The sequence below is a fragment of the Dunckerocampus dactyliophorus genome, chromosome 11, assembly GCF_027744805.1.
Source record: "Dunckerocampus dactyliophorus isolate RoL2022-P2 chromosome 11, RoL_Ddac_1.1, whole genome shotgun sequence".
Classification (NCBI taxonomy): Eukaryota; Metazoa; Chordata; class Actinopteri; order Syngnathiformes; family Syngnathidae; genus Dunckerocampus; species Dunckerocampus dactyliophorus.
Window position 1 is genome coordinate 8,720,732 of NC_072829.1, and position 14,136 is coordinate 8,734,867.

A 14,136-nucleotide genomic window follows, 5' to 3' on the forward strand; every position below is an offset into this window, starting at 1 on the left:
AATTCAGAGACGTATTATATTCTAAAACGGTTGGTCTTGCTTAAAAATGTACACATTTAATTGTATTCAATGTTAAAAATTATGATATGGCTCTCATGGAAATACATTTTAAAATATGTGGCTTTCATGGCTCTCTTAGCCAAAAACGCTTCCCGACGCCTGGGGTAGAGGATCTTTGACAAATGTTTTTGCAGTTGTTCCTTTGAGTCTTATAGAGGATTTTGCGCAGCAGATCCCCCAAACAGTAAAGCACTCTTGTCATATAGACAATCTTGACCTGGCATTTTTTCAGTACGTCCTTAAAAACTGCACTTCATTTATGTTATATAGGGGATCTTTGACTTGCATTTTTGCAGTAGATCAGTAGGTCCTTAAAAACAGCAGATTGCTATTTGTATAGGCTATAAGGAATCTTTGACGAGTGCTTTTGCAATAGGTCCCTAAAAACAGCAGAATCACACAGGGGATCTTTCACTAGCAGTAAGTACCTAAAAACAGCAGAGACTCTTATACAAGATCTTTGACGAGCGTTTTTTGCAGCAGATTCCTAAAAAATGTTATATAGAAATGTTCTACAACTGGTGTTTTTTTCAGTATGTCTTTAAAAACAGCCAATGAGTTCTGTCATATTGAGGATCTTTGATTCACGTTTTTGCTGCAGATTCCTAAAAACAGTACTCCCCTCTTGTCATATCGACAATCCTGAACTGTTTTTTTTCCCCAGTAGGTCCTTAAGAACAGCAGAACACTTTTGTCATATTGAGGATCTTATTTTTGCTGCAGATTCCAAAAAACTGCAGCACACCCTTGTCATTTAGACAAACGCTGATGTTATAGAGAAGCTCTTTGACACAGCGTCACAGCATCTTTGTCACTGCTGTTGTTCTCTCAAGGAGACAAAATGTTTTAGTTGTCGCAGGAAGCAATCTTATCAAAATAAGACTTATGTTGTCACAACGCAGGCTTTTGCTTTTCCTTCTATGACACATTTGGGCTGTGCTTTCAAAGGTTTTCTTCTCTTTCAGTTGGGAAAAAAAATAATGAAAAAGCTTTTTGCAGCTTGGCACAAAGTAAAAAAAAAAAAAAAGAAGCATTGGTATTTCCACTCCAAAGGGAACGCTTTGTTAAGCTGCAGATTGGACTGCTTGCATCAAACAAGACGTCAAGAAGAGCGATCGTGACGCTGGAAGGTGGCGTCCCAGCGAGGGCGGCCGCAATCAGAGGACAGGCGCCATTGAACACCTAACCACCCGTGAGCCAATCACGCGACAGAGCCTGCAGAATGGGAGTGAAGGGGGGCACACACTCCAAGAAAAAGAACACTTTCTAGTTCAGCGAAGACCTCACGGAGGACACCAGCCAGTTTGATCCTTTTTTTATTGAGCCAACGACTGTAATTAACGCAGCCAAACAGTGACAGGCTTGTTTACGTGCTTAAATAATGCATTTCACCATACACCAGGGGCGGCTTCCCGTCACATTATCTTATGTAATCCATTGAGGAGAGGTAGATTTGTGTCTTTATTTGTCCCTCCAGTGGCTTTCATTATGCAAAATTCTGAGAAATGGTGGAGGCTTGGTGTGAAGATGCTGATTTTCAAATGTCCCATTTTAAAACATGATGCAGTTACTGTACATTATTATTTTGTAAATGTGAAGTTACGGGTTTTGATGACATCATGAAGGAAAAACCAAGTGGACATGATACCACACCGACCTAGATGAGCCCACTCCATATGTACATCCACCACTTTGTAAAAAAAAAAAAATCAGGCTTTGCTCCAGTCCCACTCATTAATGTTACGTTGTTGTCGGACCTCTTGGAGACACGCACTCCGTTGCAGATAGAAACAAACACAACTCAGGCTATGTCCACACGAATACAGATTACAGCATTATTTTATGCATTTGGCCTCTCATTCACACTCAAATGTAGGTTTTTGTCGTTAAAAACTGAGCTTTTGGAAAACTCCGGCCAGGGAGAAGATTTTAGAAAACTTCGGCTTCAGCGTATGTGTGTGGACGGCGAAGACGGAGCATTTGGCTTGGCCGGCAGATGACGTGCCATCATTTCCACACTAGTAAGTATAATTTAATGTGTGCGATGGCAAACATTACATTGCTGGTTTTAAGCATACTAAAATGGCTTTTTGTGTGTTTAAAGGTAAACATATGCCTGCTTTCACTTTACATTTGCCAAACAATGGCACCAATATGGGCTTTGGGGGATGCTGTTGCTGCTGTTTTGTGCTCTAAAACTAAAACTGCTACGACGCTCCCGCCAATGACGCCGATTTCTGGACAAGACTTGATAGGACCTGTAGCTGGTGGGACAACTTTGACAACAATGTTGTTATTTCGGAAGAATGGCGTGAGAATGTGAGGACATTGTGATTGCATTTGACTGAGCTGCTTCACCTGAACTGTGGACAGTGTGGACAGAAACTGTGTGTTTCCAGTAGGGCTTACTAAAAGCACTATTAAATCGTCAAAATTCCAGAATTAAGGCTAGATTTTGGACAACACACTTCCAATACACTATTGTGGGACCTCTGATATCCAAATTTTTAGTCCCATGTGCACCAACTCCTGGCATCTATCTGCAAAGTTTCAAGGGAATTGGTTTTGTAGTTTTTGCGTCATCTTGTTTACTAACAAACAAACAGCCCATTCATTTGGATGCATTGATACGCTTGACCTTTAACATACTACATAAAGGCTGTTTTGAAACGTGTTTTGACCCGGCGGGCCTTTTCCTCTCTTTCATTGTGTTTCCTCTCTGCATCCCTTTATCACTAAAGGCCATCCCCGTTTGACATAATAATCCATACAAACACTTACCGCTATTTCTATTCATGAGTTTGTCTTGCGCCTGCTGTAGTTGGACGCATGCAAATGTCAACACGGAGCTTGTTCTCCCGTGAGGGACTTTTACACGCCACACCTGCCATCAATACACATCCATACTTAGCAATCTCCTGTTTTGTTCCAGTGCTTCCGTCTTCGTACCACAATACACCACTGCATTACAATAATCCCTCGTTTATCGCAGTTTGTTGATAAGTGAATTTCCGCAAAGTACAATTCCTTATTTAGGAATAGAATATTTTGGTAGTTAGAGCATAGAAACTTAGTTTAAAAGCCCTCTAGTCATGAAATAACACCCCTATTGTCATGTACGGCGTAAAGCTGGGTCTGGATCCCACGATGCAGAGAGACAACCACATATAACAACAACAAAAAAGGTTTAATTAACAAAAGAACACTCCAACAGGAGAAAAAATGGTAATACAAAAAAAAAAGTCAAAAAGATACACAAACGACAAGGCAAAAACTATGCCAACTAAGGGCGTTGCGAAAAAACTAGCAGGGAACAATGAGACGAAAAAATATAATAACAAAAGACGCTACCAAGAGCAAGGTAAGAACAATAAATATGCAGTCCGATAACAAAGGGTGTCTGCAGGAGGTGCGCTACAGCAGAGAGGCAGACAGGCGGCAGCAGCGTGGCAGTGCAGAGCATGACACCTATGGTCACCTTTACACTCCTAGTACCCAATATAGTAACACAGTATAAGAAAATAAGCCATTTAAAACATAAATAAGACTCATGCTCATGTGTGTTGCTGTAAATGTGTTCTGGTGCTCTGGGAGGTGTGTGGGGAACGGACAGAAAGTGAAGTCGGGAGTTGAGAGTAGAGTTTCAACTTGGCTTGGGTTATGGCCACAAGCCTATGTTAGAAATTATTGTGCCTGTTTTGAGATACATAAATTCAAGGCAGCAAGAAAAGCCTGTTGTTCAAGTCTTGTGTGTCTCACCGAACATTATAGCAACATTACTGAATCCTAGTGACCAGTGTAGAACACAGTGTTCCCTCGCTACATACAGTGGTTCACCTTTCGCAGATTTTTAAAGTGAAATTTTGCTTTTTTTTTTTTTTTTTTACAGCGTTTGAATGCACATTTTGTTCTGCCGGTGCTCTGTTGTGTGTCTTTATTGTATTTACTACTGTTACTAGTAGAGGGTGTTGTAAATTCATGTTGAAGACATGTGCAGCTCCACGTCTCTCCAGTGTGTTTACGTACTAGCAGTGTGTTTACGTACTAGCATATTAGGAACCCACAGTAGACAATAGCCGGCTAAAAATAGAGCCACAACAGTCCTTATTGGCTAAGGGAGAACCTGCGCATTGTGTTTTGCGTCCTGATTGGCTGTAGATTATGTCAATCAATGTCCTTTGTGCCGTCGCTAGCCAACTGTGCTAGCTGCTTGCTATACGCCAATAAACAATAGAAGAAGAAGAAGAAGAAGAAGAAGAAGAGGCTAATCGGCTAAAATAATCTTCGGTTCAAGGAGTAGGACGAGGAGGAGGACCTAATAGATTGATCATTAGAATTCAAAGGAAATTTGAACTCTGAGAGTTGTTTAAAATGTGGCAAAATATTAATGCCTGTCTGAGAAAAGTGAATAAAGTGTATTGTGAAGGGTTTTACAGCCTTAAAACGTATGTAATAACTGTAAGCAAATAAAGTTGGGTACTTTGTGGATTTTACTTATTGCAGGCTATTTTGGGAACCTATCCCAAAAACAGTAAACGTTTGCCCAATGTTGTCATTAATATGTAAGAATACACCACTCCCTCATATGCCATCGGCCTGACTTGAATACTTGCAGGAACATGGACACGGACTGCCTAGAATGTTATTAAGTTCCTGGTAATAAAAGTTAAATTGTGGAAAAAGGGCAATAGATGTGAATGTTCATTTATTCATCAGCACAACTTGTAGTATGGTAGATGTTTTATTTAGGGTATTTGTATGACATAGATAAAATGCACTTGTCCAAAAATGTATTTTTATTCAATGTGCTTATGTTGTTTTTTATTGGAGATCTGCCAGTTAATGAAGGTCATTGATCCGTATCATTCAAACAAGCTTCTAGGAGTTCAGCATTCTTTTCCCTTAAAAAAATTGAAAAAAAAAAAGATGTTAGAATTCAGCCCTACTGTTGGGTTAATTTTTGGTGAAATACAATCATACATTTGTTTTCATAGGCCCCAGTTTTTATATGATTCGGTTTTTACCAGGGCTGTCAAAGTTAATGCGTTAAAAACGCATTAACGGACGTTTCCTTTAACGCCACTATTTTTTTTACGATTAACATGCGCACGTCCTGTTTGACCCTCGGCCCATGCCGTAGTTTGAGGAAGTAGCGGTGACTGTAGAGCCACAAGCGGTAACAAATATTGAGCCGAAATGGACAAAGAAAAGGGTATTTTGATTGGCAAATTTAGCTTTAAAGCCCTAGCAGATGGCTCTCACAACAAGGACAAAGTTATTTGTATCTACTGTCGCTGTGATTGGAATTGTCACGGGGTACGTCGGCTTGCCAGAGAGAAGCGAGAAGGTACTGGAGCGCTGCTGGTATTTTCTTATTGTCATTTATAAGAGGTACCTTGGCATATGAGTGTCCAGACTAACAAGTGTTTATTTTAGATGCTTTAAAAGCTCAAATTTGATTGCTAGTTAACGGCAGGCAGGTAGACAGCTCTTTGGGGGCTTGTGTCAATGTGACCATGGCTGAAGAGCTAGCAGCGCGAGCATTAGCTAGAATTAGCAGTGCACTAGCTAGTCATCAACAGATCAGTAAAACATGCGTACATTATAGCGATCTAATTGATCTTATTTATTATGTATTGTGTAAAAACATGACAGGAACAACATAGATTACAAGCACAAATGAATACAGACCCACCAGCCACCAGTACAAGCTGGACTTTGATTGTGTACTGAACAAATATGCACATTAGCACTCAGTAAGGTTAGAAAATCTTACCTTTATGCATTCCCACGTAATATCATCGTTTGGGAGCAAATATGAGGTGAAAGAAACACAGGAAAAATACACTCGAGTAGTCCATCTGTACAGCATGGGACAAAGTTAGAAAGTGCGTATCTTCGCTCGTATCTTCTTCCGCTGTGGAGCTTGCCCTGTTTTACACGGCGAGATCTAAAATGCAAATGTTTCTTAATCTTCAGTAAGCCTGGACAAAAGGGGAGGGTGTGTTTATTGTGTTTATGTTTTATTGTTAGTCTATTGTGACTCTTCATTTGTAAAACGAAGTGGATTATCTTACAATTCTTTGGATAAATGTAAGTACACTAGGTCCCCAACTTACGAACACCTGACTAGAGAACATTTGCGGATACGAACACAAGCCGACTGGTTTATATTTTATTTTATTTTGAGTCGCTCAATCAGTATTTATACTGCTACTGTACATGCTTGACCAGTAGAGGGCACTGTGACACTGCTAATGGGACCAACAGGCAGCCTTAGAGCTAATGGGACCAACAGAGGAAGAGTTAGACGCTGGGGAGATACAGTGTAAAGCTAAATGGAAAGCTAAATTGTACAACCCGGACAGAGCGTGTGATTAAAGTTTATGAAGAGTTAATAGGCCTGCTTAATTCTACACCACCCACAGAACACTACCTCTTTTAGAAGAGTCTAACAACAACGACGATTTGTCCTTTTTTTCAATAACTCCTCCTCCACCACCACAACGACGTATGCTCGACCACTCCTCTTCAAAGGTAAATAACATTTATGATTACGTATTATTATATCACTTTTATTATTGTTTTTTCATTAATTATCCTTGTTTAATATTACTACTGCATCCAAACTCATATTTACACACATACGCATATACTGTATATGTATACACGTACATGTAGTACCTATGTCATTGGGAATATTACCTTTTCCCGGACGTAAGAACGATTCAACATAAGAACGGTCGTCTGGAACCAATTGTGTTCGTCAGTTGGGGACCTAGTGTAATTGATGAGCCTATATTTATATTTATTTATATTTATATTTATTTCAGCTCAGTTGCATTTGCATATATTCAGAAGAGTGTGCTACTCACAAACCACACTGAGTCATGTAAATGTGAGCCATAGAATAAACACAGCATAATCTGTTAGTCACTGTTCAGTTGGACTCATTTTAAAAAGTTCTCAATGGCCAAGAACTTTGAGAGGCGCTGGCCGAGATAAAATATTAAAGTTATTTTATTTTGATGAAATTATGGCCAATTTTAAATGATCAAACAAGAATAAATTTTATTTGTAATTCTAAACTTAATTAAGGTGTTTTTGCGCATTTTTTGTCTCTTCTACGAGGTTACGCTTTTTTCCTACAGCATTTTACAACATCATATGCAAGTGATATGCAAATTAGACGACATCTAGCGACTTGTAGGACAGCCAGTAGCTACTTTTCTTGGCAACAGTGGCTCAAACAAAGCACCGTATGCCTCGTTGACTCACTGTCTGTGAGCCAACCCAAAGAAACAAAAGACGGTGAGGTGAGCAGGCCAACTATACAGGGCTGTCGTCCTGTCGCCTTCACCGCTACCCCAAGTGCAAAAAAAACAAACAATTCCCTAAACAAAATAAAACCAAAAACAGGTTTCGCTATGTCAAACAAAAAGCTAAATGCTAAATGCGGCTCAGGCATTGCCGCCAACAGGAAGCAGCTGAGCGGCCAAGGAGCGCGACCGACGTGTGTGTGACTTTGCGCGACAGAAAGGTGGAGGCGATTGTGTAAAGCAGAGCAGAGAGTAGAGCCTAGACAGAGACGGCGAGAGCATGTGCACACATTTATATGTTCCGGAAGAAGCGGGCCATACTCAGCTGCCTCCTGAGAAAAACATAAAAAACAAAACGTGAAGCACACAAAATTCACACTGCCCATTCCTCACACCATCCATTCGTCATTTAAGATTATTTCACATTGTTTTAGTAAAACTATAATTATAATAATAATAAGTGCTACGTTTTGCTTCTTACTTTGTCCTTCTTCCCCACTCCATTTGAAACACTTTAGAAAAACAAACAAAATTGGAGGCTAACTAGTTAGCTAGGTAGAATGCTACGTTTAAAGCGGCGGCCGTCTTTCTGTCCCTGCAGTAATCCCGTAGCCTGCGAAATACAGTTGAGCAATGCGCTGTAAACAAAGAATATTAGGTGTGTAAAGGTTACTGTAGGGGTGTTAGTTCATCTCTACAGGGCTCTAATAATGGTAAGAACTGCATTTAGAAGGTCATTAACAGATTTTCTATGCTCTAACTACGAAAATGTTCCATTTATTAACATCGAAGCCTTCTTTGCGGAAATTCACAGTCGGGTTTGGAACCAATTAACTGCCATAAATGAGGGACATCTGTATTTTGGTTTTCGCCTGACCTTTTGGAACAAATTAGTAACGAAAACCCAGGTACCACTATACTTTGCTTAAAAATGATTGCTACGTTCTAGCTATAAAATCCACAATACAGTACAGTAAGCCCTTTTTATCGAGGTTAATTGGTTCCAGACCCGACCGTCATAAGTGAATTTCCGCAAAGTACGATTCCTTATTTCTAAATGTAACATTTTCCTAGTTATGGCCTAGAAAACTTGTTTGCGATCTTGTACGTAATTATGGTTTTTAACATTATTAGAGCCCTCTAGACATGGAATAACACCCATATAGTAGATCGTATTTGTGTGCGTTTCAATAAATATCTTCTGTGGACAGGAAGTGGCATCGGGGGATTCAGAGTTGGGTGTTAGCTTGGTATGGTTGCGGCCGCAAACGTATCCCATTTTATTATTATGATGACTATAATTGTGCCTGTTGTGAGATACACCTACAAAAAAATCCTGTTGGTTTGGCAATCAAGTCTGGTGCTTGTCAATTACTGACTAATCCTACATTCACAGTTTGGAATGCGTCTTCTTAAATGGCTTATGTTTGTATTTTAATTCATTTAGCCATTGTTATGCTTGGAAATGCTTAGTTAGGCAAAAAATACATACAATTTTCTTTATTTTCATGTATTTTTGATTAATAATAGACCGTATTCAACCACAAAACAGCACGATTGGTTGGAACATTAGAACTGCGATGCGGTGAGGGATGACTGTGATGCACATGACTTCTTTGTTGGTGGTTTTATGGTGCGTTTTATGTTGTTTTTCATTTTTATGAGTTTTATGAGTGTTTTTCATTTCAAGGAGAAAAACAGGATTTCCACATTATTATGACTGGGGGGAAATATTCTGAAATATGCAGATGAAAAAAATGTTCAAATCAAAATCAAAGCAGTGTTTCCCCTCCGAAATGACAATTGGGAGGTTTTTCCACAGACAGATTAAGGTTTGCATGCCTTTGAGTGTAATGAGTGATTGAGTGTAATGTGATGTATCCAGTATGTAGTGTAGTGTAATGTATATTTACGAGTTGTCATCCAGGTCATCCCAGCCCGGGAATTCCCTTTGCTGATGGTCAACGAAGGTCTTCCAGCAGTGTTCAAACTCTGTGGAAAACAACAACAACAAAAACAAAAAGTGATTGGTATATTTGGCCTCAACCTTGTCATAAAAATGCCCTCAACCTTGTCATAAAAATGGCCATATAATACTTTACATACCTTCTTCATGCATGACTTTGATCTCCATACCAGCGTCTCTCAGTGATTGCAGGCCCTCTTGGTTTTCTATGTCATAGTAGTAGTATATGCGTGACACAAAGATCCTAAGCGTAATGTTTTTCTCCCTTCTAAGGAACTCCACCAGCTGGTTGGAGCAGTCTGCACAGGGAGACCAGGAGATGTAGCAAGTGATTGTGTGACGTCCAGGAGGCAAGCTTTCCATGAAAGACTTCAACTTTATCTACAGGTGAATAGGAAAATATTGGACTGTAATACTTTCGTATTTTAAACATTTCGTCATAACAAGCCCTCTTACAGTATACTGTATGTTTCATACTCACCTCTGCATGGTCTAAATCATTTTTAAAGAGTCCAGTCAAGCCAGGGGAATTTTCCACCTCATAGAACAAGTATGTTGCGTTCCGGCCCTCTGCCAATAACAAATTATTAAAATGGAAGAGGAAGTCGTCCTGGCTCAGAAGCACACTTAAGCAAAGGGAAATTGACATGTCATTTATGTCCACTGGCTGCCACAGTTGTATCAAAAATGATGCTTTAACAAACGTAATAATTATTTTTATTAACACTGTCAAAGAGGCTGTGTTCAGAATATTAGCAGTATTTTTAATAAAAGAGATTAAAGCACAAAAATGTCAGACAATCCAAAATGTAAGCTTTCCTTATTGTCCTAAAATTTTATTTTATTCATATAAATTGCCAGGGAAATATCATTAAATGACTTCTTTATTGTCGTTAAATTACAACTTAATACGAAATATTTTTGTCTTAATGTAATTATTTTCATAGATTTACAATTTTAGCAACATAACATTATTAATTATTCTCAGAAAATTACAACTTCATGCTTGTAATATGATGACTTATTCTCATTAAATTCCTAATTTCTCTTTGCGATATGACTTGTCATATAATTTCATAAAACTGACTTTATTCTCGTAATATTGCGCTGTTTTAAAAAATATAAAATTCTGATTTTATTTTCCTAATGTTCTGACCTTATCGTAGTAATGTTACCACTTATTTTCATAAACTTCCAACTTTATCCTGGCAATATTGCGACTTATTGTCATAAAATTATGACTTCATTCTCGTAATATTATATATTCTCATAACATTTCAAATTCATCCTGGTGTTATTATAACTTATTTTCATAAAATTTTGACTTTATCCTGATAATATTACAACTTATCCTCATAAAATACCAAAACATTGCAGCCTATTGTCATATTATGACTATATCCTATTAGTATTAATACTTCTTCTTATAAACGTCGGGGGTTATCCTTGCAATATTAGGATTTATTCACATTAATTAATAAAAGCTTTTATTTCCATACATGTAAACAAATGCATCCTGAACATTGCATATTCTATTCCAAACATGAGAAGACATTTCTCAAATGTGTTCTTAATTTACAGAGGAACAACATACCTGTAGTCTGCCATTTTGGTGAATGTCACAAACGTGCCCAAACCTCAGAAGACTGGCACATAGTGTACCTCCGCCTGTAGTCAGCACCCTCTTTATACAGTCCTGTAAAATCTCACCTGACTTGTATGGCCTCTTTGATGCAGTATGCCCAACCTACCATTCATTGTGACTAATTTCATGAGATGTTTGCTGAACTGACTTGTGGTTGAGGGTCAACAAAAGAGGTGCGTGACGTGTCGGTCTCGTGCCGGATTCAGTGGGGTGGAGTTCTTTATCTTGACAGATGATGAAACACTGATGGTTTATTTGCTTGCCAAGCTGACTCTAAAGTCTAACTTGAACATACATATAGTCATATTTATTATCCCTATTTTATTATTCCAATTTTTTTTTGTTGTTGTTTTTACAAATGTTACATGTTTAAAAAAATAAAAAAACGGGGGCGGAAACGCGGCGCGGTGATCGTTGGGTAAATTCATCCAGGAAGAAGAAGCAGCTCCTTCTGCTCTGCTACACAAACGAACCCGACGTCAAAGTAAACAACCGAGTCACCGCTTTAGCAGGTATGGCAGAGTTGGCGAGTCTGGTGCAGCGGCTGGAGGTGGCAGTGGGCCGCCTGGAGGCCATGTCAGGCCCCGGTAGCGGAAATGGAGGGTCTGCTGGTGGAGCGGTATCAGCCTACGTTGAGGCCTTTGACGAGATCATAAATGGCCCTGTGGCTCAGTATTACTCAATCAGCCAGCAGATAGCTGGGGATGTCCTGAAACATGCAGAAATGATGAAGCAGGCATTCTCCTGTCAGAGACAACTCCTTCTAATGGCCTCCTCTTCCCAGAAGCCCTCTGATGCGGTTTTGACCAACCTCCTGCAGCCGGTGTGCAAAGCCATCCAGCAGGTGCAAACATTCCGCGAGCAGAACCGCACATCTCAGCACTTCAACCACCTCTCCGCCATCAGCGAGAGCGTGCCTGCCCTCGGATGGGTTACCATGGACCCAAAACCATGCCCGTATGTTAAAGAGATGCAGGATGCCGCCATGTTCTACACTAATCGTGTGCTTAAGGAATACAAGGAAAAGGACAAGAGGCATGTGGAATGGGTACGCGCCTATTTGTCAATCTGGACCGAAATGCAGAGTTACATCAAGCAGTACCACACCACGGGTCTGTCTTGGAGCAAAACTGGCCCGGTGGCATCAGCGACTGCAGCCCCTCCCAGTGCGCCTGGTGGATGCCCTCCCCCGCCTCCTCCTGGGCCACCACCTCCTCCCATCAGTGAGACCTGTGGCGACAGTGAAACTGTCAATCGCAACGCATTGTTTGACTCCATCAACAAAGGAGCCGACATCACCAAGGGCCTCAGGCATGTCAAGGATGATGAGAAGACACACAAGAATCCTGGCCTCAGAACTCAGGGGTCTGCTGTGCGCACCGGACCAAAGCCCTTTAGCTCCCCCGCTGCCCGACCTGCTGCATCTGCCACCCCGACACGCACGCTTCCCCCCGTTTTTGAGCTGGAAGGAAAGAAGTGGAAAGTGGAGAACCAAGAAGGTGCACAGGATCTGGTGATCGGCGACACTGAGCTGAAGCAAGTGGTTTACGCTTTCAAGTGCAATATGAGCACTCTCCGTGTCAAGGGCAAAATCAACTCGATCACTCTTGATAACTGTAAGAAAATGGGGTTGGTGTTTGATGACGTTGTGGGCATTGTGGATGTCATAAACTGCAAGGATGTCAAAGTCCAGGTTTTGGGTCGTGTGCCTACCATCTCCATCAACAAGACGGATGGTTGCCACGTGTACCTGAGCAATGACTCACTCAGCTGCGAGGTCGTCAGCGCAAAGAGCTCAGAGATGAACATACTGGTTCCCCAAAAAGATGGCGAATTTACGGAGCTCCCGGTTCCTGAGCAGTTCAAGACGGTCTGGGATGGCCAGAAGCTTGTTACCACAACAACAGAGATCGCAGGGTAGAGTAGCAGCATGAGAAACGGCCACCTGTTCTCAACACCGCCGCGCACACACACACACACACACACACACCCCTCTTCCCCTCATTCGGCCACCTGACTGATCACCAACTAACCCACATGCTGTAGAGGTGAGCATCGAACACCCCCACTCCCAGTTAGCCAATCGCAGCTTTAGCTGTTCCTTCCCACAGCCAATGAGGAATGCTCACTTTTATCAGAAGCATTCCTCCAGCCAATCAGCAGGGAGCACTTTGCCATTAGGTATATTTTCTATTTATCTGGATCATGCTATGCTTTACACCGAAATTAGAGGGCGTGTAGTCAATGTTGGATATTGTTTTCACTGGGGCCAATCAGGCAGTAGTACCAAGATGCTTCACTTATTTCTGACATTTTTGTGGCTTGATAGGTTTGTGCTCCTTAATATGCAATTAAGCACTTGTTAACAAATCCTTCCCATGGCCTCCATATCGCACATTGACCGAGAATATTGTTGTGGATATTGAATATTGTCAGCGCATAAATTAGCTGTAAAATCAGGTTGTGTTTGTGCACCACACCTCTACTCTTGCAATGAAATGGATCATCTCATTGGAATATGGATCAGATCACAATCATGTGTCCTTGTGTACACATTCCCAAATATTAGACATTCCATGTGAGGAGGCTTGTAAGGAAAAGTTGTGGCGAGGCGAAGGGCAAAGTGATCTAGCCTGCTAACTGTGGTTCCTAGGAGATGTGTCACCACGATGTCTAGATGCTGGTCATATTGGCTCTTGCACTTAAATCAGTAGACATGTCTGCACCATTTGGCTAGCAGTCTTTTATATTGTCTTTCTTTTACCTCGTTTTTTTTGGGGGGGGGGACTCCACAATTTTGATTTCTGCTCATTAATACTGGAGACATCATTAAAATGTTGCAATAAAAAAAAAAAAAAAATAAAATAAAAAATAAAAAAACAACTATTGTGACTTTAATCTCTGATGATTTGGAATTTATGCTTTCCTTGTTAATTCCCGACTATATTGTGTTAAAACTATGACTAATTACTATTTTATTATCAGAAAATTATTTTTTGATTGTCCTAAAACTCCAACTTCATTGTCATAAAACTTGATTCTCTTAAGAGCAAAACTTTTTTGTTTTAAATGTAATTATATTTGCAATATTATAACATTAGCCACGGAATTACGTATTTTCATGAGATTTCGACTTTATCCATGTG

At 40.3% G+C, this 14,136-nt stretch overlaps 2 protein-coding genes across 2 annotated transcripts; one reads left to right on the top strand and one right to left on the bottom strand.

Moving 5' to 3' along the window:
- Window positions 1-5,998: 5,998 nt before the first annotated feature.
- Window positions 5,999-11,165, bottom strand: LOC129189676 (DNA dC->dU-editing enzyme APOBEC-3Ca-like). The gene is made up of 4 exons (XM_054791635.1): window positions 10,940-11,165; window positions 9,827-9,971; window positions 9,486-9,726; window positions 5,999-9,371 (listed from the first exon to the last, which is right to left on the bottom strand). Exons 1-4 carry the CDS (start codon window positions 10,951-10,953, stop codon window positions 9,289-9,291), a joined length of 483 nt encoding a protein of 160 aa, XP_054647610.1. The 5' UTR covers window positions 10,954-11,165; the 3' UTR covers window positions 5,999-9,288.
- A 229-nt stretch (window positions 11,166-11,394) lies between these two features.
- LOC129189888 (adenylyl cyclase-associated protein 1-like) lies at window positions 11,395-13,795 on the top strand. Its single transcript, XM_054792067.1, has one exon. The coding sequence runs from the start codon at window positions 11,505-11,507 to the stop codon at window positions 12,909-12,911; it is 1,407 nt and encodes a 468-aa protein (XP_054648042.1). The 5' UTR covers window positions 11,395-11,504; the 3' UTR covers window positions 12,912-13,795.
- Window positions 13,796-14,136: the final 341 nt, after the last annotated feature.

What these genes read in the sequence shown, in the direction of transcription:
- LOC129189676 (XM_054791635.1), bottom strand. An exon ending in ATGATTTAGACCATGCAGAG is followed by an intron (nt 9,727 to 9,826) that starts GTGAGTATGAAA and finishes ATTCACCTGTAG; the next exon opens with ATAAAGTTGAAGTCTTTCAT. An exon ending in CAAAGTCATGCATGAAGAAG is followed by an intron (nt 9,372 to 9,485) that starts GTATGTAAAGTA and finishes TGTTTTCCACAG; the next exon opens with AGTTTGAACACTGCTGGAAG.
- LOC129189888 (XM_054792067.1), top strand. Translation starts at nt 11,505, where the DNA reads ATGGCAGAGTTGGCGAGTCTGGTGCAGCGGCTGGAGGTGGCAGTGGGC.